General features: G+C 40.2%; 1 protein-coding gene across 4 annotated transcripts; it reads right to left on the bottom strand.

The window, feature by feature from the left end:
* Positions 1-23: 23 nt before the first annotated feature.
* Positions 24-24,926, bottom strand: ppp2r1bb (protein phosphatase 2, regulatory subunit A, beta b). Of its 4 annotated transcripts, none has more exons than XM_083549439.1 (19): positions 24,460-24,926; positions 20,996-21,066; positions 14,634-14,799; positions 14,473-14,546; positions 13,362-13,505; positions 11,240-11,330; positions 10,986-11,086; positions 10,591-10,823; positions 10,333-10,480; positions 9,894-10,049; positions 9,157-9,271; positions 8,989-9,059; positions 7,283-7,417; positions 6,002-6,175; positions 5,527-5,587; positions 3,721-3,875; positions 1,552-1,694; positions 1,361-1,452; positions 24-1,269 (listed from the first exon to the last, which is right to left on the bottom strand). In XM_083549439.1, the coding sequence occupies exons 5-19, from the start codon at positions 13,437-13,439 to the stop codon at positions 1,253-1,255; spliced, it is 1,770 nt and encodes a 589-aa protein (XP_083405565.1). In that variant the 5' UTR covers positions 13,440-13,505; positions 14,473-14,546; positions 14,634-14,799; positions 20,996-21,066; positions 24,460-24,926; the 3' UTR covers positions 24-1,252. The 4 variants fall into 4 exon arrangements, 3 of the variants coding, with proteins under 3 accessions (XP_083405565.1, XP_083405564.1, XP_083405566.1); XM_083549438.1 differs by having other exon boundaries at positions 24,731-24,865; XR_014534833.1 differs by lacking the exons at positions 14,473-14,546; positions 14,634-14,799; positions 20,996-21,066; positions 24,460-24,926 and having other exon boundaries at positions 24-969; positions 1,008-1,269; positions 13,362-13,508.
* Between the last annotated feature and the right edge of the window lie 499 nt (positions 24,927-25,425).

Here is a 25,425-nt window from a genome sequence, read left to right as displayed (position 1 = left end):
GTGTACGAATGCAAAGACTCGAATTGAAGAGGATCCATGTTTATTGATTTTTATTTGGTTCCAAAAGTACAGTAAATAGTTTAAAAAGGGGCTCCTCATGATACTTATTGAGAAAAAAAAAAAAAAAAGTTTACTCAGGATCTGATGCGACGGTCGTTTAAACTGGTAAAATAGCACATCTGTTTCCCACTGTCCCCTTTAAAAGAACTTAACAGCCTTCCAGAGGTTGCGCTTAAGCTATTTTTATGACCCGCTGTTTAATCAGAGTGCTGATGTTGGACAGGGATTTTCGCCTCGCATTCTGAAGATCGTTGGTACTCAGTGCGGGCACAAGGGAGAAAGCTTTCTCGTCTGCTTACTGCGATACGGGAGGTACATTTCACATTACACTGAAACCCAACGGTCATTTCCACCGAAGGAAAAGAACATTTTAAACCTAAACAAAACTAAAAACTACATACATTCCTAGGCATCACTGTCACGTAAGAATCAGACGGCTGAAAGAAAGAGCACCGAAACAAAAACACGAATTTAACTAGCGAAACTGATGAGGAGGAAGTCTGTCCCAGAAGAAATCACACAATGCAATGGTCCCAAGTTGAAACGTGGAGCACCATGCGCAGAGAGAAAAAGACAAACCAGCTGGAATTCCACATCAAGGAGAAAGCGTGGCTTCAAAGTGGACGTGTCCTGGATTTTAGCTAAGAAACGGCTCTTAAAAGAGGACAGAGGTAGCTGGGAGGATTTTACTCACAGAGAATTAATTTACTACAGAACATGCGAGACTAAATTACTAAAATGGCCAGTAGGTTTTTTTTTTTTGTTTTTTAATCAGATTACTGACCACGTTACTGAAAATGCATGAGTGTGTTCCTGTGCTAAATGCTTTATCTAATCCTGGTCCTTAAATCGTTCTGCTCTGCACATTTTTGAGTTCTCCTCGCTGCAGCCACGCCCACTTAGAACTTTCTTTTTTTTTTTTTACGAGAGGCGAGGAGAACGCAAACATGTGGTGCAGTTGTAATCCAGAACACGCTATCCATCATGCATTACCTAAATCCAGTGTCACTGTGGTGGAAGCAGAGATTTACAGCACGAACATGGGTGCACCCTTTGATCATTCAACATCTTCGAGAGTAAATACGAGCTACACAGACGTTAATACACAACCATTCAAAAAAAATCACCAATAAATAGAATGCGACAAGTTTTGCTTCGTCGTGGTTGTTACGGTGAAACCGAGGAGAGATCATCAGGCCAGGGCAAGAACTGGGGAGAAAAGCAGAAAGAAGTGAGTTTACAGGGGGGAAAGTAGTGGTGGGAATAGTTTAGCTTTAATACTATAATACAGAAAACATACCACTTAAAGCTTCCTGAGCAAAGTACTTCACATCCATATCCTGGTCCGTGGCAAGCTTCTCTAAAACTGGCTTCACTTCTGTCTGCAGGGAGCTGAGAGGAACACAGCAACACAATCAGTGTTAATGCACCTACCACTTTACCTCCCTTTTTTTTTTTGGGTGGGGGGGTGGGAAGTCACAATCAACTTACTTGCTGTCTACAACTGGTCCGATTTTCTGTAGGCATTTGGCTACGTTGAAGCGCACGTTGGCAACCTGGTCGTTGGACATTTTTAAGACAATTGGCAGCATGTGCTTGGTGGTGATCTCCTGCCCACATGCCTCAGAAAGGGCCTAGCAGACACAAAGGAGATAAAACAATGTTTACTTAAAAAAAATGACTTGCTGCACAAACACTTATTTGTATTGAAATGCTTTCAACCTGCATAAACATTACAGCTGATGTTTGCAATAATTTTCCACAAAAGGGCCAGTGTGGGTGCAGGTTTTCAATCCAACCAAACAATGGCCACACCTGATAGTCCATTGAAAATGCAGATCTAAAACACTGGTGTGGCTTTGGTAGAATGAAAACCTGTGCCCACATCAGCCCTTTTGTGGAAAAGGTTTGACTGGGGCTTCCTCTACTAACTTGAGCAATTTGTTTAGTCCGTTAAACAAAACACGGAGCACTGCGTTTCCTGGAACGCTCTGGACAGAGCGCAGTGGCATGATTTAAAAAAAAGTGGAGAAGAGCAAGGGGAAGTTTCAGGCCAAAGCAAACGGCAGAAAGTTTCCAAAGTTTGGGATCATTTCAAACTACAATAAACAAAGCACCGTACCGTGTGTTTACCGTTTATAAAGTACTGTATTTTCCGGACTATAAGCTGCTACCCCCCCCCACACACACACACACTTTGAACCCCCGCAGCTTAAACAATGAGGCGGCTAATTTCTGTATTTTTTCTGGGTTTTTCCCGGTTTCACAAGCTTCGAGCCAAAAAACTGAGCACCAAAACATTATACTAATGAAATTGCCAAACCGGTTCAGGTGTACCAATGACACTCTTTATATTAAAAATCACATGCGCGCCCACTGAATCGGGCCGCACCACATCATAAATACGGATGAGGTTCCTCTGACGTTTGACCTGCCGCTCACTCGGACGATCAATCGTCATTCGTCACGCTGAAAACAACCGGGCATGAAAAAACACGCTTCACGGCATCGGGAGAAAAGCTTCACCGATGGCGATTTTTAAACGCACGATGATGCCAAAAGATAAACTCGAAAGAGAAATTGTTGTGAAAGAAAAGTATTTGTATTTTGATGCAACATGCTAATTAAATGCACTAAATGGGTTTTCACCGATAGTCTGGTAGGCGATTTCAGCAATAAAAACTAACATTTTTATAAAAACAAAAATTACTTGTTCGCTTAAAGAGACCCATCTTGTTTTCTCTCTCTTATTTAGTATTGGTCTTTAATAAAGAAAAAGTATTTATCAGATTACTCGATGGAATAAATCAGTAAAATACTCAAAGTACTAAATAGCAGATAGCAGCAGCATTAGACTCGACACCATTGAATTACAGCCTTTGCATCACTCATTTCAGGTCTCAAACTGTTCCACATACATGACCTCTGGGGGAAAAAAAAAAAAAAAACAACTCTGCACGGAGCTGACCGGTAAGAAGGCACAAGACATGACAGACATGAAAGTAATGACTGATGTCGATTTGGATTCAATTTTCCTTTTGGTGTCCATCATAAAACATTTAAAAACTGTAAAATCCATTATGTACAATGTATGACAAAGGTTGTAGAAACCTGACCGTCAAACCAATGTGTGGTTCTTCACCCATAATGCTGCAGCGGATTTGAAAGCACACGGCTGTTCTAAAATGCCCATGAATGCGGTAGCACATTTCTCTTCACTTGAATCAAGAGGCCCACAGTTAGACTGAAAGAACTAGACTGTCCTGCGGCGTTCTGACCTCAACCCCACAAAACACCTTTGGCACGAACTAAATTGACAAAAGCCCCTTAGGGCTCCTCTACCCAACATTATTGCTAGACCTCAATAATAATCTTGTGGCTGAATGAAAAATACCCACAGTCACGTGCCAAAATGAAGAGAAACCTTTCCAGAAAAGGAAAGATTATACTAACAGCAAGGTGGAACTAATTAAACAGTATATGATGTTTTAATAAAAATATTTAATTGATTGGCATGATGGTCAGGTGTCTACAAACCTATATCATTTATCAAGTAATTAAAAATAAATTTCTTATTTTGCTTTTAGTTAAGGAGAGAAAGGAAATTCATAATCAGAACTCCTTTGGATACGCCCCGGTCCTGAAGAAACATCAACTCACGTTAATGCAAAAGAGAGTGGTCATCCTGTGCAGGTAGTTGGGGTCATTAGCCATGCCGAGCACTTTGGGCACGATGGTGTTCTGAGCCCATTCTGCTCCAAACTTCTCCACCAGCTTCATCAGGTTACAGGTGGCCGCCTCCCGGATTGCGTAAACTGCAGAGTGTTAAACCAGAAACACACGGACATGAGAGAGTGTGCTTTTAACTGTGGTATAAGGCAAGCAAAAACAAATTGTGGCCCAGTCTTCTGTGCTTATGCAAGAGGTCTGGCCTGCTGCGCCCGACAGACAAACATTCCTGTGATGTAACCCATCTGGTTCTATGTGGATACCCACAGAAAACGGGTTGTTTTTCAGATACAAGCAACATAAATCTGTGAAATGGTAACCAGACCACTGAATTATACACGAAGGAAAGCAATGTGCACAATAATAATGGAGTATGAGAATCGATCCATTAACATGACCTTAAACAAAAGTTTGAAACAAGACAGCAAACATTAGTCTCTGTTTGGTGACTCAAACAACTCTGAACAGAAATAACTGTCACATACCAACACCATTGTCAATTTCTAGGGGTTTGTTTTCCACTGCTTATACACCATCCATAACCCATCACTGCACTGCTGTATATTCCACCCATTTTTATTCTGTATATACTGTATCATACAACATTCATAACAATGTCATTAGAGCATGTCATCTTCTGACATCTATGCACAATCTTTGCAAGGTACATTGTATATTACTATACATACACACACACACACACACATGCGCACACACACACACACTACCTACTGCACCTTCTGTTCACCCACACCCCTGTACATATGGACCCCATACCCTTATTTATTTATTGTAAATAGGCCACTTATGCACGTCTGGTTAGATGCTAACTGCATTTCATTGGCTCCGCACACGTACCTTACACAATGACAAAGTGAAATCTAATCTAATCTTAATTTGGCCTTGATTCCCATCTATGCTGTAAAAGTGCCTGCGATGGAGCCAATGCAGCTCTTCAAAGCCACTATAGCAGACAAGCCTAGCTGGGCCAGTGGGCTGACCTACATACTGAGCAGTGACTTTTCCTGTGGGCTGATCACACAGCAGCCAGGAAAGCGGTAAGGGGAAGGGGTATGGTGCAGTGTCAGAGACGGAAAGGGGGAAACCAGAAGAGGGAAATAAAAAAAAACAAAAAAAAAACAAAAAGGGAAAGCAAAACAGGATGAGAAAATTAACAAGAGAGCAATACAGCCAGATCTGTCATTTCCTGGGTGCTACAGGATTCTTATCAGTCTCGCACAGTGAGTAGAGCGAGAGCTGCCAAAATGCACGTCTCCCTCTTTCTCCTCTTTTGGAAGGAGGAGGAGCCAGGCAGAAGCAAAAACAGCTCTCTTTAGTAATTCAATAAGTAATGTGCCAAGTATGCTAGTGTGTGAGAAATGTGTCTACTATGGGGCTGTGGTTTTAATTCACTCTTTCTACAAAATAAGTGAGCAAGACGAGGCATTTTTTACTGGACTACTTAAAATTGATAAATATATTACAATTATAAGCCATCAAAGCACATCCAGCACCTGACTGTGGGGAAAAAAAAAAATCCAGAAATGACATTGCAATCTTTATTTTAAATACCGTCATTGGTGACAAGACACTTTGGGCAGGAAGTGGTTAAAAGAGCCATTAGAAGCAGGAAGTTCCAGTCTGCACCGTTCCACACAGTAGAAAGTTTCCCCTACTCATACAATGCGCCTTCACCTAGCACAGACTTTTACCAAAGTACAATGCAAACATACTTACCATGGTCTACCAGCCATGCCATGCACAGAGAATTCAGCTTCTCATCAAAGAACTCCACTCCCTATGTGAATATAGAAGAGGGGGTAGAAAAAATTACACAACTTGCCATTTAAGTTACGCTAACATTATAATAAAACGGACACCAATCAATATCGAACATGCTATAGATATTACAAAGTTCAAAGGAAAGCTGCTTTTGTGGAGAAGAAAAAAAAAAAGTTTTACTGCCATGAATTTTTTGAGGAAGTACAGATCGACAAACTAAACATTACGAAGAAAATCTGTCAGTGTCCTTAGCAATATCGAGTTCATGATCTACATAAACTACCGCTTTACCGGCACATAAGAGGAATAGATATAAACCAAATCGGTTCTCCAATTCAGGAATTCGGTGTGAAACAACCTGAAATAAAAACTACATTTTGGCTCTTGATCAACAACTGCAGCACAGGTGTGAAACATTGGGTGAACTCACCAGCTGGCCTGCCAGCAGCGGCATGTATTCGATGATGGCCAGACGGACCCTCCATTTGGCATCTTCCGCTAATTCCACAATAGCAGGCAGAAGGGACTGAGAAAGCTGGCGAATGCCTATCACCTCGTTCACACAGTCCAGGTTGGAGATGATATTCAGACGCACTTCAGGACACTGCAAGGTGTGCACACAAAAATTTTACATCATTTGAAACAGCTTGGTATCCTAACAAAGATCCTGTATGCAGGCACGACTATATACAGATCTTGAGCTATTGCTGGTCAAAGTACAACTAAACATATGGGTACCAATTTATTAAATACCCCACTTTTAAGCCAAAATGACAAAATGCATGCGGTGTCAAAGAAAAACAAAAAAGGCTTAAATATTTCCTTAAAAGGCTGTTTCGAGGACTCGACTCCCAATTTTGCTGCAGCGCTTGAACGTATTTGCCAGACCTCGGATGACTTGCTACCAAACGTGATATTGCGATGAGTGACTCAAGCCCAGACATCATTCCGGTTTGCCAAACATGAGGTTGGACACGAGCAGCCAATGGAAACATGCAGAAGAAAATGTTGTGGACTCTAGGTCTAAACATTTTTAGAGCAAATGTTTGACATTCAAGAGTAAGCCAATAAAACAGAGGAGAACACAAACACGGGAGGCTGGCTTTTGAAAACAAGCTCAAATAAATGTTTGGATTTTGGCAATTAACCAACTTCTTAACAGGGTCAAAGGTCACGGTGTCAAAAGGAAGGGGGGGGGGATAATCTCACTGTGTCTTGTGTGCAAAATGTTTTTTTAGCCGGTTCTTATTAATTAATGTATGATGGTTTTCACAGTAGCCTATAAACAATTATGGTTACATGAATTGGGAGCAGTAGGCATGAGATAAAACCACTGAAAGACATTTTTTACATTTATACCGCTTTCTGAGTCTGCTGGTGTCTTTTACAAATGGGCTCCATACTGCGCTTTTTATTCAATTTTTTTTTGTCTTTCCCCGTTTTACAGATCATGCAATTCTATAATAACTAATCAATCATAATGTGAGAAATGTCAAACTGTCCACTTGTCACATGAATAAACTGTCACAAAAAAACAGTTCCTTTACTGAAAATTTGCCACCTTAATCATCTGAGAACTTCATTGCACAGGCTTCATTTTAATTACTGTTAAATTACTAGATACCGAGGCTTATAGAGGGTAAACAGCCTGCGTGTGCTCGTAATGCATGTGGAGGGAGACAGAGTGCGGGCAGAGGGCCCAGTGTACTACCTCGTCCTTCAGCTGGGCCAAAAAAAGAGGGAGCAGATGCTCAACGGTGTTGTCCTTGCCCAGGATAGTAGAGAGGCCCATGATGACAGAGGCCAGGGCAGACTTCACATGCTGATTTGTGTCTGACACCAGCTCCTGTTGGACAAGCATAAAAAGCGAGATGAGGAGAAAACAAATTAGCCAATTCATTCTCAAGTGGCTCTAATCAGGAGACATGGTGATTACCTAGCAGCTGAAGAGCACATCCTGACAAAACACTCAACAACCTTTCATTATAAATCACAACATTACTTGGAAAACATGCAAGAGCAGAATTGCACACAGAAGGAAAATCAATCTCCATTAACCTAGTGCTGAAAAGAGAAAAAACAATCAGGGGTTTAGACCACAGAACCTGGCCTGCTGGTCATATTTCACCAAGCCACAGAGGGGTTTATTGTTGACTGCATATCGGATTTGTTGATAAGCCACGCTGCAAACTGTTTAGAACAGGAAAGACCAACTGTTACATAAGCAAACTAATAGATAAAGATCAGGCAGCTGAGCCTCATCTCAGGCTGATCTTGGGTGTACTGACTTAGGCTGGAGATATGGGACACATTCTATATCTTCAACAAAACACAATGCTGGAAAGAGGAGCAGTACTAGAACACAACTAGCTTAAATGTCGATAATAAATACATTCAATAATATTTCTTTACATTTTTATTTATTTATATCTCTCTCTCATTGGAGGCATGCAGGTCAAACACTGTTTCTATCAGTTACACAATTTATGATGAATAAACATCTGAGGGGGAATCATGAATCAACTAATATAACATGACTAGTGTCTAAAGGCGCCTTAAATTTCGCAAAATTTAAACTTTGCGATTCACACGACATTGTGGAAAAGCGCATTTAATTTTTATGTCATGCGGCAGTGGACACTGCATTAAGGCAGTCGAATGAAACACCATCATAAGCCCTGAAGCTTTTTAGTCTTTAAAGGCAGTTAGAGAAATCCTTCCAACAAGGGCTTGTTGTGAAAGGACATGCTGTAATTGTGCATTTAAATAAAAGCATTTCACCTCATATTAGGGTGTTTTTACTAGGATTTTTACTTGCTGAAATTGTCTTCATGGGCAGCTTCAGAGTATTACTTGTATAACATGGTGCAAAAATGGGTGCTAACCAGATAAATGTAAAATATTTGAGAAAAAAAAAACTAAGCACCGACATCACACGCCAGGCAAGTTTTTTAAGCTGATTTTATTTTATATAATATCTGTGTTGTAAAAAAAATGATGCTCTAACATGGCAAAAACTCATCATCTTGTATTTTCTATAGCAGTCACAATATGAATCAACGATCTCCTATAGCTTGCCTAGCCAAAGATTCTCACTGGTATCAGATGCAGTATCAACAGTGACCCCTGCTGCCCATGAACTCAAGAGAACCTGAAAACTTAGCCACATAACTAGCTCATCTCTAACTGGGCAGATATGGAAAATAGTAAAAGTGTAGCAAACTAATTCTAAAAGGAAGAGTAACCATCAAAGTACAAAAAACAGGAACATAAATCAGGGATTTCACCACACATATAGGTTTTTTTTCATGCAGTGACATACAGCGACATTTTGTAGGCTTTGATGGTTAAATCAGTTACATCATGCAGCCCATCTGGCACTATTACATTAAAAAGAAGGCACAGAGAGCAGCTTACCTTCACACAAGGCAGGACATGATTCATGATTATATTCTCCCGGCTGTCTTCTGGCAAATTTTCACAGAATTCTGTGCGGGAGGGAGGAGGAAAAATAAATAAATAAACTCAGACATGCTATATGCCTTATTACTTTTGCTTTTTGTTAAAGTAAAGGGGCTCACTTACCTTTCACCTTATTAGCAGCTGCTGCCCGCACCTCTGCCTCACAATCTTTCAGTAAACTCTGAAATGCTGGGACGAGGTCGTTCTTGGTGATTTCTGGACCCACTGCTTTTTGCAACTTTTTTTTGCATCAGAGGGGGAAAAAAAAAAAAAAACTTTGCTAACAATAAATAATATTGGTAAGGCAGCACAAACCTGGATAACCACATCACAAACATGTATTTGAATCCATATTATAAATGTATGCAGTTTCTAATTTATATAACTGCAAAATAAACATTTCCACAATTTTACGTAACTAAAAGACTCAATTCTCAGTAGTCAGTCATCCATCTGAAAGGCATCTGAAAAGTATAACCTAAATAAACTAACCATACTTGCCACCCACCTAAATATTTTAAATAAATAATGTCTAAAAATGATAATCCACATACTAAAAGACAATATTAAATTATGAGAAACCAACTGATGCCTTCATACAGAAGACAATGCAGGATCCTCTAAAATATTTTAAGACAAAGAAATAAGCCATTACAATTTCCTCCACTCAGATCCTGACAGATTTTTCAGCAGCATGCTGACTGATCACATGAAAGCAGTCAATTGCATGCAACAGCCCCAAAAAAATAATAAAAATAAAAAAAAAGTCTGGGGTAAAGTCTGTTGGAACCACTTGTAATAACCATTAGTTACTTACAGTAACAACAAGACAAATTACATGCAAAGTTTTAAGAACCTACCTCAGAGAACTTATCTGCTACCATGTAGCGCACCCTCCATGACTTATCCTCGGCAGCCTGGCGCAGGGTGGGCATCACAAGACCCTCCAAGTCTTCCTGGGGCAGCAGTGTGGCGATGCTAACGCAAGCTTCAACTGCTAGGAGCCGCACAGAGTCCTAAAGCATAGCAGAAGAGGCAACACTTATAAACACATCTTATGACCGTAAATTATATTAATGATCCTGAGACATAAGTTACACAGTGCTTTTGTAAGACACTGGAGATATCAGAACTTTGATTAAACAAAAATGTTATTAAAAAATAGCAACGTTTGTATCATATAACATGATGCATTGTGCATGATGACAAAAACAAAAGGATTGCTTCAGGTATTGCTGAGAATTTGACGTTTATGCCCATCTGCCCATTCAAAAAAAGCGTTCGAGCATGCGCGTTTACCTGCTCATCAGACGCCAGCGCTGTAAAAAGTGGGATGATGTCATTCTTTACATAGTCCAGTTCCAACACCTTGGCAAACTCTCCCAGTTTGGAAGCAGCAGCACGTCTCACCATGGGCGTATCATCAGAGCAAAGGGTGCGGAAGTACCTAAAAATATATTTTATGACCTTCAATTGTACTGAAAAATGAAAACTGTTGTAATAAAGCAATGACTTTGTAATTGATTAATGCAATGACAGAAAATGTGCTGTGCTCACTGGCGAATCTCGGCCTTGACGGTGCTGGAGACACGTGGGTAGCAGACACTGAACAGGCCGCATGCGGAGGTGCGGGAGGTGAACCAGTCGCCGCTGGCCAGTCGTTTCACCAGTGGCTCAAAGTGCACCTCTAGGTCTACAGGCGAGTGCTCCTGAGAGATCTTGCGCAGTGACTCTACAGCTTTGTCTCGAACCACCGTCTCCTCCACAGTGGCCAGGCTTTCCAGCGGTGGCTGAGGAAATTCAAGCAGTGCAAGATTTCTTGTTTACTCATTTTTGACAAACTGTTAGAAAAACTCTAGAAGTTAAAGATCGAATGCCAGACCATTAATTATTATACAGTTGAATCATTTTACTAAATTATTCTTTTGCCTTCTACTAATTAAAAGTCTTACCAGGAGGCAGTGCACATATTCTGGCCCTCCGACCAGCATGGTGAAGTTCCCCAGCTGCTCAGCCAGGGCAAGAAGTACCTCGTCCTCATCATAAATAGTGTCTGCATGAGAACAGAAGAAAGTTCTAGATTGCCAGGGAACTAAGTACTATTGAGTTTTTGAAGGATCATATTAGCATATTTAATTAGTTATGTTTTTATTTAAGTTTTTAGTTCATACTGTATGCAAGTAATGATAAAACCGAAATAGATTACCAGTAAGGAATGGTAGGAGCTCTGTGCGTGTCCTTTCGACGCCCAGGGCCAAGGCAATAGTCGACAGCTTTTTGATGCTGTTCAAACGCAACTGCAAAAAACATGGAAATGTAAATCACAAGACTCCATACAAACTTTCAAAACAACAAATATAGACATCCTTTTGTCCAAATACTGTTCTATAAATAAAAGAAAAAAGATTGAACAAAGTGTGACATTGCCTTGTCAGTGCGAGTGTTTGACGTTGAAAAATTTAAAATAAATCAAGGGTGACTGGTAGACAGATAGATGGCAAATAATTCAAGGGTTAGAAAAAGAATATGGCGAGAATGTGCGCTACAAGCAAACTGAGATGGATATAGAATGTGGTAGTGATTGAGATGAACTGTGTGCTACAGGTATAGTGACAATGCAAAAGGATGTGAAGCAGGGCTTCAAGCCATGTGCAAACAGGTGTGTGTGTTTTATATAATCTCTGGACTTTCAGTCAATGTAGGTGAACTGAACATTTCTGGGATTTTGATCACGTTTATCCAGGATTCCCCCACCTTTTACAGCTGATCTGAAACACTCCAGAACAGATTCTGTGGTTGTGTACTTGCCCGTTTCCAACCCACCTGATTCAACTACTTAGCTAATACACAAGCTATTCTAAACTGAAGTGGGCGTGTAAGATCAGAGAAAAACAGACATGTGCGGCTGAGGGGAACTCTGACTCGGGGAAACCTGTGCAATCAAACAGCAGCCGAGATGACTTTTTGATCTGATTACATTGTCCGGTATGAACACACACTTGGTATTCACCTATGCAACATACATAGAAAAAAAATAATTGCTGACAAGGCAATCTAACATGACAACTGTTGCATGTAGAGTCTCGTCTTAATTATTTGTAGGTGAAACTTGGACTGACTTTAGCATATAATCTGAATCTTAATAACAGACAATTCAAGAGAGACAAAGAAGGAAAAAAAATTTAATAAATACTGTTGAGACTTTCCTACATAGACCTTAGTGTTAGGACAAACAGAGCGGCAGTGTGGTAAAGTGGGTCCCCCTTATACGATTCCAAATCCAGTCTGTGCAGGGTGTCTCCCACCTGGCTAAAATAAATTACCCCAAGTGACTAAAGTCATGATAGCAAAAGGGCAGCTCAATGGTTGAGGCTGGTGGTTACTGATTGGAAGGTCAGGGGGTTTAAGCCCCAGTGGTGCTGCAGACGACTCTGTCCTCTGATGTACAAAGAAAACTAAATTTCACTGCACAAACAAAAAGATCACCTTTTTATGATTCCAACTCAGCGTTATCAAGACCTCAAGATGTGTGCAAGTTGTGACGACACTTCATCGCGTTCCAGGAATCATGAACGGTCGAACGTGAGAAAGAATGAATGAAGTGCGTATTACAGCATCCCAACCATAATCCAAGAGCACAAACTGTCCATTGTTTGTGTTTTCCCTTCTTATTTAATTAATGTAAGTTATATTTACATCAATTAATGTGTATATATTCAAGTGGTTAACCTGTGCCCTAAGGTACATGTGTGTATGAATGAATGATGGTCTGTGTTGAAGGGTGGTGCTGGTACTTGTTAGTGCTAAATCATATTTCGTAATCCTAATCTCCATAGGAACGGGCAAAAGGAAGTATGAGGAATTAAAGTATCCTATCTGAAACCACATACATTATTTTTATGGTACTGTTTATTCAGATTAGATCCAACCTCTGACTAGCTCGGGAAGCCAATTGGCTGTATAACTGGTGAAATGTGTTGCTAGCATACTAGCAAAGCTCTCACACGGAAACATAAGCGGACTAGCTAAATGGCTAATCATTTTGACCCAAAAACGGAAAGTTGGAATATTACAAACTCCAAATTAAAGTGTTAACATAAAAAATAGAAATTCCCAATACGGTCCAGGTTTTATAACCATAGCGCTATGGATATTATTCGAAATAAACTATCAGACAGACGCCGGTCTTTTGGATGCTACCCAACTAGCATTAGCAGCGTTAGCTAGCAAATATTAGTAGTCGTTATATCAACTTAAAATACAACTTTCCGAAGCACATTTGGTCCTTTGAGTTATTAAACAAGTTTACATATGTGTTTCTGATATACCTGGACATCTTCATTCCTTAATTCGTCGATTAAAACAGCAATAGGATACAGAGAATCGTCTCCTTCGGCTCCGGCCATTTTGGATTTTAGGCTTGGTTCCGCGTCTACTGCGCATGCGCAACTTTAACCCTGTATAGCAGTGGTCTGAGTGAAAAATCCCGCCAAATTAAAAGAGTTTGACAGCGCTGCAGAGAGGACTCATCACTATATCATTATACAGTATTAAAAAACATATTAATCATTTGTTTCTATACATGTCAATATAGTTATTTCTTTCCCAGAACAATTCATTAATTGCTCATGATCCCATACATCAGTGCGGGCGGTCAGGGCGAGCAAAGCCTTCTCTGCTGGCCTCTGCAGGCTCTGGGTTACTGATCATAAGATTGGGGGGTTCAAGCCCCAGCACTGCCAAGCCAAGTGCCCTTGAGCATGGCACTTAAACCCTATCTGCTCCACATGTGCTGTACCATTGCTGACCCTAGCTTCCTGACAAGTGGGGATATGTGAAAACTATTGCATTTCATTGCCTCTATACATGTACCTTGCACAATGAAAATAAAGTCTAATCTAATGGCCAGCTTTTCTTTAAAAGTCCATCTTGTAAAAGTGTCCAAATCAATTTCTTCTCCTCTGTTAGCCACTGTGAAATGAAAAACAGCTATTCAATCCACAAGCTTGTGCAGTTTGCTAACAATGAGGTTTGCGAGCTCTGATCATCCAATCAAATGACGCAAAAATGTCAACATGATCAGACGTTTTCTAGAGGGTGTGGCAATCTGATCGGTTAAAGCAACAGCTTCATGGATTGTATGCTAAAGTACATCTGCAGTGCTCACTCTCAAGGCCTTATGGCAATTCCCTTTGACTCCAAAGGGTACTCAAAAAGGAAGAAAATCCAACCAAACCTAGAGAATAATTTAATACATATTCATAGGCAAAAAAATATAATAACAGTGAAAAGTCAGTGATTCTGATAGAGTTAAGGGCAGCAGAAAAGGCCTTGCCACTGATAAAATACAAATAGTTAGCAACATACCTAACATCAGTATACAACACAATTCAATTCAAATGCACAAATAATAAATAAACAAACAGTATTTTTCCTCACCTGTCAGGTTCATCCATGATAAAGACAGTTGAGGGCCTTAACCAGTGAACTGCCACTTTCCTAGAAAAAAGAAACTGCAAACAATATAATTACATCATCAGTGTTGAGCAAATACTTGTGTGGTTTAACCCTGAAATCTCTCTGAATGTGTATAAACTTACCACGGACACCTTTGAAAATTCAAAATTCAATCGTTTTTCTTGATTAAATCCAGTTTGCCATAAATCCTAGTTGTTACTTGAAGGAACCACAAAGTGCAGTGACAGGAATTCATCATTTGCAATGAGTTGTGTGTTGTCATCAGATAAGACCAAAAACAATATAGGGCTTGAAAAAAAGAAAATATATCACTATGAATTCTATTAAACAACACCACCATATTTTTTTTGTAGAACTTTGTCAGAATCAGTTAGTTCCTGTTAGCTTGTAGAATCTAACCAGCCTTTAGAAGACAAGATATGACAAAAAAAAATCTTATCATGTTTCTCAGGAAATGGAAAATCTTAAAAACTCCTCCATCCAGAACACTCAGATTTCAGGAAACTGTTATGCTATGATACAGGAGACTCCATCCATTAATATTAAATCAAGTTTCTTTACTTTCACCATATCAACAAATTACATGCTTTTACTTTCCTAAATAATGTTTAATTAATTAATTTATTTATTAGTCTTATTAGATCATACAGAAACCCTTACATTCACGTTCCTTCGAATCGGGTGTTACTATAGAAACAGTCATTTGTTAGAAGAAGTGCATTGATATAAACATTCCATCTGACACTATAGTAAAAGCTTCTGTTATAGAATATTAATTATCACCTTCTGACCAATCAGAAAACTTGGTGTTCAGCTAAGTGGATATTTAAAAAATTAAAAGGGTACTCTGTCTGGTTATTAAACAATATGCAGTAAAATGCTTTTCACAACTTCCTGGATAAATTGATAAAATTGCCTGCAGAAGGAAGCGCCTTTGTTATCTCTATTTTGGCCTTAAGGAAGTAAAAACCTTTTTTTAGCTGCAACAAAGCAGTTTTTTGTTTGAAATGCTCATGGTGCCACCCACTGGTGGTCCTGCTTGGTGTTGTACACAAACCGGGTGAACCCTCTTGACAGGGCTTCGTCAACAGAGTGTTCACGTGATATGACCTTGTTAACACCAAGGTACTGTCCACTCTCTTCAATAGGGTACTGTTGATCTTCAGAGCTCAACAGTGTGGCTTTTAATCTTGTCCAAGGAGCCCTCTCGTACAACAGGTGACTCAATACACATTCCTGGGGGGTTCCATTGCTGATGGTAAGGAAGGATGAGATGTGTCTGAAAACCCTTACTGGTTAAGGGTCAGCTGTCACAGATACAGGTCCAAGGTCCAAGAGGAGTTCCAGGTCTTCCAACTTTGTGTTGAGTTTGGAATTATTTGTGTAGAAAAGCCAGGTGTGTGTGTACACCAGCATTGGATTGTGTGATAGGCCAGATTAAGAAGGGCAGGAAGTCTGGCACAGCAGATGCCCAGCCAGCCCTGACTTGCCCACCTCATCTGCCACCCTCATGTAGGCATTTGTAGTATGTTTCCAGGTATGTGGATATTCGTGAAAGTAAGGCAGATGTCTGCATGCCAGCATTTGAAATGTGTGATAAATAAGGCTGTTGGGCCTGAAAACCTCCCTCTGCAACTGGATTCTGAACTTTTTGACTGAGAGAGCTCCGGCTGTCTGGACCAGAAAATGCACCACCAGCACCATCACACTGAGCACTGGGCTGCGTGCTCAGTCCCCTGTTGTTCACACAGCTGACTCACAACTGAGTTCGCAGTTGACACAACACTAGTGGGTCTCATCAGCTACAATGAGGAGTCAGCATACAGAGATGAAGTGCAGAGGTTAACAGACTGGTGCAAAGTCAACAACCTGTCTCTGAATGTGGATAAAATAAAGGAGAACATTTTACAGAGGGACTATAATATGCATCCTGAGCAGCTGCATCATTGCTTGGTTTGGGAAATGCAGTGTTTTGGACCGCAAGACCATACAGTAAGCAGTGAGAATGGCTGAGAAGATCATTGGGGTCTCTCTCTATTTTTCTTCATGGACTTTACAGAACGAGCTGCAACCACAAAGAAACCAGCATTGTGGCATATCACAACAATTCTCACACACACTCTTCACTCTTTTTGCTGTCTGGGAATTTGCACCAGAGCTTCCAGGCCTTCAAGTTCATACTGTGTAACAGTTTATTTCTTTAAGCCAATCGACTTCTCAATACAAAGTGACAGGATTCACACACACACACACACACACACACACACACACACACACACACACACACACACACACACACACACACACACACACATGCTGTTTTGCAGTGTTAACATGTACAGTATTTACTATTTTATGGACAAATAATGTGCACTATCACTAATCTACTTTACTGATCAGAGCTGCAGTGTCTCTGTGTTTACTATCGCATTGTCTTGTGATGTTTTGTTGCACTCAATGTCCCACATGTGCTCTTTATGTTATGCCCCAGTTAGGTTTGTGTAGTTCTCTGTTTTGTGTTACTTTTTGTTAATTTATGTTGTGTTAGGTAGCACCTTGGTCCTGGATTTAACAGTGAAAGAGTACAATACACACATTAGATAATTGGCAGTAATATCCAGGGATGGAAAAATTCTTGCATGATTTATTTGATGTAATGCAAGAGACAGCGTGACTAAACAAAAACACATTAATGAGGCTGATTTGATGGATTGTGGAAGTACATTCTGATAGGGTTTTTAAAACTGACAGGATGTGCTACCCCTAATTTGACCCGATGTATTAAGGTACCTTCTGATAAGTATTTTAAGGCTGTCAGGATGCACTACCACAACTGGAACTATTTATTTGGTTGGTAGCACATTCTAATGAGCATTCTGGAGCTGACAGGAGCTGCTACTGACTGACTGACCTAATTTATTAAGTATATGTTTGGACCAAAAACTGAGCTTTGTGCATCAATGATCTTTTAAGAAGTTAATAACCACCAAGCAATTCTCTCTCTCACTGTCTCTGTCTCTCTTTTTATATTTTTGACCCCTTCTATGCTTGCCTGATCCTTCCTGATGTCCTAGTTTTCTTGAAGTTTAATATTTCGTCACTTGAAAACCACTCGCTGTGCTGAGGCTGGCCCCATTTATTACCCTGAAGAACATACTGTAGAGAATCCTGACTAAAATACCATAGATAGTACCTCTTAGAAGTAACCTGGCTTAGTATAGGTTAATTTTTCAGTCTGGTTCCATCTAAAGTTTCTTTCTCCTGTGGTTTCAGTTTTTTATTTTACCTCATCACTGTTACATCAGGCTTACTCATAAGTGATAAACGTATATATTTTATATTTATATCCAATATTTGTGTATTTCTCGAAAGCTGCATTGCCACAAAATTCATTGTTAAAAGTGCTACACAAATCAAATTACTACAACAACAACAAATGCAAATGCAAATGCAAATCTGACCTTAAAAAATAAATTCCACAAACACAAACTAAGAATACAAAGCATCATGAAATGCTCTGCACTGAGGAGTGGACCAAATGATCTATGAACTAAATGAATCAGGATTTAATCTCATTACTATGTGTGATTAATCATTCCCATGACCATATTAAAGAAGCCCATTCTCTAATCCATGTTAAATGTTTTCGGTTATGCTGGTATGCTATAATTTGCTCTCTTCAACTGCTTTGCCTCTGCACTTCATGGAATGAATGTTTTGCAAGGAGACTAGAAGGGGACATGCTGAGAAGAGGAGGAGGGGGGCTGTCAGCTGTAAATAATCAAGGAGCTGGAGGCCAGTGTGAGTGACGTCAAGCATTCCCGTCTCACAACACGCTCCCTCTGATCCGCCCGCGCCACCAATGAACCATGCATTTCTCTTCACATGCCTCCCTCATACTTTCCATCCGGAGCTTATTAATGTCAGTGTGCAATTCCGTTACACTCGTCCTCCCCGAGGTCAAGGTGTACTAAGGCCACCACACCCTTGTGTTTGTGTAATGTCCAGCTAGTTCTTTTATCTTCTCTTCCCTTCTGGGGATCAAAATAAAGCAGCTGGAAAGGTCTCCAAAAATGTTTGAAGGGTTAAGGCTTTGCACTTGGCTTGCAAATTTTACTGTATCACATGTCAGATTTAATGGTTAAAAATATCTAATGTGCAGTTAAAATACAGTAATGACTGTAAAATGAAAAGAGGAAATTCTATTCCATTTGGTTAATTATAATGTGTTAAATAGATCAAGCATTACAATGCCATTAGATAAGAGATTTCGTTTCATTAGTGTCTTTATTTTTTGATTTATTGACTTTTATAAGATTGTGGATTTTTACAGATCTGTCTGTTAGAGATTATCCCCCTTACACCCAGCATTACGGAAAACAAGCTAGCTTGCGGTGCTAGCACGCTTATACTTTTCATTCTCTTTTTTCATAGCCACTGTGCTTATTTTCATATATGTAATGAATGACCTCAGCAGCCAAGCTCTTTGACATGACTACTAAGATGACCAACCTGAGATCAACCTGGCGACCTCAAATGCTTAGTTTACTGATGGGGCTGATTTGCCAGCCACCCAAGCACAAGGCTGTCTACCGGACCTCCAAAGTCTAGTCCACACCGAGGTGACCCGCTTAAGCCATGCTCAAGTCAGAAGTAAATGATGGGGCAATTCAGTCCCTGCCAGAGATCAACAGGGTGGCCTCTGCAACCATGTTCCTGTAAGGGAGTCATGAGGGGGCTTCTCAATGTGCTAATACCAGAGGGTGACAGCAAGTTCTGTTCACACCAGGGGTCAATGGTGTGGTCTGGTTCTATGACCTGCCTATGCCAGGGGCCAACAGCTTGGCCTCCTTCCATGACATGCCCAAGCAAAAGCTCGCAGCATGGCCACCTTCCCAGTACACCAGTAGTATATAACAGTACATCTTTCTATCGGTCGGTCGGTCGGTCTGTCTGTCTGTCTGTTATTGTTATTACAGCACTGTTCTTTGCTCCTGTGGCCACACTCTTCTGTGTCAATGTTCTTCAATGTTCCAGCAATAAAGAGTTACAATGATTACTTCATAATGTCCAAGTAGATGAATCCTGCCTCCCCTACTCTGCATGCCTCATTAACTAGAAAAGAACATTTGCTCTCCATATTAGTCTGTTTGTTGTCTCTCCCTCCCCCTGTGCACTGACTCAAAAAATATGAAAAGCCCCTGAAGAGCAATTTTGTCCAATTTTACAATGTCATTTTCTCAGCATAATCAAGTGACTTTTACTTTTGCAAATGCGATGTAGCACTTGGAATACTACAAACAAGTAGTCGAGGTGGCGGTGGTGTGTGTGTGTGTGTGTGTGTGTGTGTGTGTGTGTGTGTAATAATGTAAATATATTATTATATTTTATATAATAATTTTATTTTATTAAATAATCTGGCTTTGAGATCATGCCATGACAGACAAGACTGATCATTGAAAAAACTTCTCTAGAATTCAGATAGCTGTCAATTTAATTGCCCCATTTTGTGGCTGCTCAAGATTAACAAGCATTAGTTACTAGTTTCAAAAATGGCTAGCTTCAGCTAACTTTTGCTGCCTACAGTCAAACAACAAACAAGGTGCAGAGGTAAAAAACCTGAAGAACATGCAGAACTTTAAATTATTGAGCTGATCAAATGACAGAACTCCTACTGATTCCATTGCACCATCAGTCCTGCAACAGAGCAACAAAGGATTTCAAGTAGAACACTTTCAGAGGAACCCTGAAGTTTCATTATCCATAGTCACAAATGTGAAATATGTGAACATCTTTGGCAGATCAAATTCATATTCTCTTAATGGCTCAAGATTTCAAGAACGTTCCTCACAACAGAGTAGTACTGTTCTTTTACTTTTTCTCACCAATAGCTGTACAATTGGAGTGAATTTGCTTTTATTTGCTTGTCCTTTATCATCTCGCAATATATGAGAAACTGAAAAGCCACCACAGATTTGCACGTAACCTAGCATCCTGAGACAGCCACCTGTTACCACCTATAAACAACCTCCAGCATCGTATGTTTGGTCTTTTAACCCAGATTACATAGAACACTTAAGGGCCTGAATCCTGAATCTACATGGCTACAACTTTGTGTCACCACCATAACAGTTTGGTTAAATGAATCTGGTTAAACTTACAGTTGTTTAAATGTGGCATCACTATGTTTTTTTTTTTTACCATATTACTCACCCATGGTTGCTTGTCCCTTAGGGGGCAGGTGGGCAAGATATTTACAACTACCTTATTTCCAGCAGGTTACAATCTTCATCAGCCATTAAATACATTTTAAAATGTTATTAGATTCCCCATAAACAACTCCATCTGTCTAGCCATCTATTTTCTATGATGCTTATTCTACACTGGGTCATGGAGCCTAGAGCCAATCCACAGGAACTCGGGGCACGAGGTGTGTTACACCCTCAATTTCATACATATTAGATACTGTTGAAATACTACTTACCTTTTGAATAACCTGCAGTTCTGGTTATTTGCTTGTAGTTCCAGGTGTGCACTCATTAGAACACAGGTTCACTGCAAAATTTAGATCCACTGAATTATTATTGCAGTCAGACAGAGAAACTACAATATGTGCGTTTAAAATGTCAGCAGCACATGAAACATGCTGCCTCATGCTAGGTAAAGGAGTAGTAGACAGGATCAGTCATTTATTGTATTCATTTCACGATACTTTATTGATCCCACAATGAAAATGATATTTCTTCAGATATCCCAACAATGTAGAGAGCTAAGGTCAGAGCGCAGGGTCAGCCATGTTACACACCCCTGGAGCACAGAGGGTTAAGGGCTTGCTAAAGTGGCATCTTGTGACAGGGTTAACACCTCAGTTAAAATTAAGTATACAAGTAATAGTAAATAAATCAGCAAACTGAAAGTGCAGACAGTGTGTCTATAATGCAAGACCATTTCTGGTTTAAGGTGGATTATGCGAAGGATAATGTCCACACATGAGAAATACGTGTGCACCACAATGACCTACTTTTCCACATGGAAGCAAGGCAGAGAGAAATGCAAGATCTGTCCTGCAATGCCTGATTGCTGGAATAAGGTTCATGTCTGTTTTTTTATGAGATTAGCTCTTGGGAACAGCTCTCTCCTGGTTTAGGTCTTATTTGACTGATTTATTGATGTAAACGGTGAGTTCTCCACACTCTCTGAGGTAAAGTTTGGTGTTCTGCAAGGATCTGTCTTAGGCCCACTGCTTTTCTCTTTATATATTCTGCCTTTGGGTGAAATTATACATAAACATGGTATTCACTTCCATTGCTATGCTAATGATACACAGCTGTATATTTCAGCAAAGCCAGATGAGAGAGATCAGCTTAAAAAGTTGGAGTGTGTAAAGGACATTAGACAGTGGATGCTTGATAACTTCCTTCTGCTCAACTCAGAATAGACGGAAGTATTTTTACTAGGACCACATGTAGCTAGAAGTAAACTTTCCGATTACGTAGCATCTCTGGATGGTGTTTCTATCTCAGTGGGTACAGCAGTCAAAGACCTTGGTGGGATTATTGACGCTAGTCTTTCCTTTGGGGCACACGTGAATAATATTACCAGGATTGCCTTCTTTCACCTCAGAAATATGATTTCGTTACAGGATGCAAAAAAACTAGCTCATGCTTCTGTTGCATCTAGATTAGACTACTTTAATGCTTTACTGTCTGGGTGTTCAAATAAGTGCATAAATAAGCTTCAGTTAGTTCAGAATGCAGCAGCAAGTGTCCTCACTAGATCTAGAAAATATGACCACATCACTCCTGTTTTAATCAGTCTACACTGGCTCCCAATTAAATTTCGCATTGATTATAAAATACTACTACTGACGTATAAATCACTTAATGGTCTCGCACCACAGTATCTGAGTGAACTTTTGTACCAATATGATCCTCCATTCCACACTTAGATCAAAAGGTGCAGGCTATTTGTTGGCACCTCAAATAATGAAGACTACAGCAGGGGGGCAGAACTTTCCCTTATAAAGCCCCACAGTTATTCAACAGCCTTCCAATCAGTTTTCGGGACTCAGACACAGTTTCAGTGTTCAAGTCATGGCTGTGAAACATATTTATTTAGTCAAGTCTTTTATCAGTAGATTTTTCTTAGGTAAAGAAACAGATCTGGAGGGATCATAGATATAGAGTGTTCGGTGAACTGGAATATTTGTTGTTGACGGACGAGGTCAGATAGGAGTCTCCATGGACTATGATGTTTGCGGATGATATTGTTATTTGTGGTGAGAGTAGGAAGCAGGTTGAGAAGAACCTGGAGAGGTGGAGGTATGTGCTGGAGAGAAGGGTAATGAAAGTCAATAGGAGTAAGAGAGAGTAAATGTGTGTGAATGAGAGGGAGGGCAGTGGAGTGGTGCGGTTGCAGGGAGAAAAGGTGGAGAAGGTGGTGGAGTTTATGTACCTGGGGTCAACAGTGAAGAGTAATGGAGAGTGTGTTAGAGAAGTGAAGAAAAGAGTGCAGGCAGGGTGGAGTGGGTGGAGAAGATTGGCAGGAGTGATTTGTGATAGAAGGATATCTGTAAGTGTGAAAGGGAAAGTTTATAGGACTGTGGTGAGACCTGCAATGTTGTATGGTTTAGAGACAGTGGCATTGAGTAAAAGACAGGAGGTGGAGCTGGAGGTAGCAGAGCTGAAGATGTTAAGATTTTCGTTATGAGTGACGAGGAACGACAAGATTAGAAATTAGTTTATTAGAGGGACAGAGCATTTAGGACGTTTTGGAGACAAGGTGAGGGAGGTGAGATTGAGATGGTTTGGACATGTGCAGAGGAGGGACATAAGTTATATCGGTAGGAGAATGCTGAGGATGGAGCCACCAGGTAGGAGAAAAAGAGGAAGGCCAAGGAGGAGGTTCATGGATGTGGTGAGGGAAGACATGCAGGTAGTTGGTGTAAAAGAGGCAGATGTAGAAGGCAGGGGGTTGTGGAGACGGATGATCCGCTGTGGCGACCCCTAATAGAAGAAGCCGAAAGAAGAAGAAAAAGAAGAGGTGAACTGGGGTATTTGTATGCTGTCTGCCCCTCATTCTCACACATTCACTCAGGTTTGTTGACGGTGGTGTGGTGGGTCGTCTCTTATCCCAGAGATCCCTCATGTCTGTGTTACCTTTTGGTTCTCCCTTTTAGTTATGCTGTCATAGGGAGTATTGTCGGGGTCCCCAACTGCACAGTGTCCTTAACTTTCATACAACAATAAAGACACATAATAATCCATATCCTTCTATACAAATAAACATGAATTGAATTGAATTGAATTGTCTGCTAATGACAGGAAACACACCTTCTATTTTGAACACATCTGAAAGAAGCTGTCTAAAACCACATGAAATGAGCTGTTAGATTATTGGCTGGATGCCTGTTATAGGATTCAATTCAATTCAATTCAATTCATGTTTATTTGTATAGTGCTTTTAACAATGTACATTGTCTCAAAGCAGCTTTACACAGATGTGGTGCTAAAAATGAATAAGATGGTCTTTATAAGTGTGAGTTTGTCCCTGATGAGCAAGCCGGTGGAGACTGTGGCAAGGAAAAACTCCATGAGATGGCATAAGGAAACCGGACTCAAGAGGGAACACATCCTCATCTGGGTTGCACCGAACGTCCATTTATTACAAATTAACGATGTTGCGGGGTGCAGTGATGGTGATCAGATGCAAACTGTATTTTCTGAGTCAGTGTAGCTTCATCCTCAAAGCTCCTGTTCTTACTCCAAAATCTAGTGGAACATCTTCCCAGAAGAGTGGAGATTATTAGAACCGCAAATAGAGACTAGATGTGGAATCGGATCTTTTGATCAGGTGTCTAGAAAGATTTGGCCCAGTAGTGTATGCGTTTATAATACTAGGATTAGAAAACACACAACACTCACACTCACACAAAGACAAAATACTAACCTTTAGCCTCTTGACATAATCAAAGCTATTCCATAATTAATGTCGTACTGCCTCTCCAAAATCTATGGTGTGCACACATTTCTCAAGAACACAAGAAGCTTATTTTCTTATGCAAGCCTTCCTTCATGATAGTCTTTATCCCTTATGAAACAGCATAACAGTTTGTCCTACCCAAAGGTCAGTGCTGTGGCGTTACAAAAGCCTCCTCTGAATACACCATTTTCAATAGCAGTTCTTTCCCGAATCATTAATCAAAACCTTTATCTGCTACCTTTGTCGGCCTGTTCATCATGTACTTCTCTTTCACGTGTGCTGAACCTCGGTCCCTTATGTGAGAACAAACTTTCTGTGCCCTTTCCCTTTAATTCCACTACATCTTAAAAAGATTCCCCCCCAATCCATTAACACTGAGCACTGTGTGCACCGCATCATGTGCAAATCACCAGGCTGTGAAACCACTGACGTCTAAGCTTGTGTCACCCCGTGTTCCCATGGTAACCAGCTGGACTTCGCTTTGATGGTTCATTAAGGGAAAAGCATCTTTGATCGTTTACCAGGTGCAGAAATGGGGTTTATCAAAGAATAAATGAGCAGAGCAATCAGACGTATATACAAATCAGTATCGAGTGATTGTATATTGAGAATAGAATTTTAATTTGTGCAAATTGCTCCAGGCACAAGATAAAATAAGCAGGAAATTGTTTGGTCAGTTGGAAACAGGGGTAAGGCAAAGGATTTCCAATCAAATTAAACACAACAGCATCAATCTGATCTACTCTTGTCTTAATATTATCCATCCCCTAACTAATCATATAGTTATTGCAATTTCAAACAAACTCAATGGGACAAACAAAGATGACAATAAGAGAAAAAGAGTACAAAAAGTATATCATTATAACAGATATTTCATTATAATGTATCATTTTTATGCCAAACCATTAGATTGACATTTGATTTACTAATGAC

Source organism: Silurus aristotelis, assembly GCF_946808225.1.
Source record: "Silurus aristotelis genome assembly, chromosome: 8".
NCBI classification, from domain to species: Eukaryota; Metazoa; Chordata; class Actinopteri; order Siluriformes; family Siluridae; genus Silurus; species Silurus aristotelis.
This window is presented reverse-complemented; position numbering and strand designations above follow the sequence as displayed.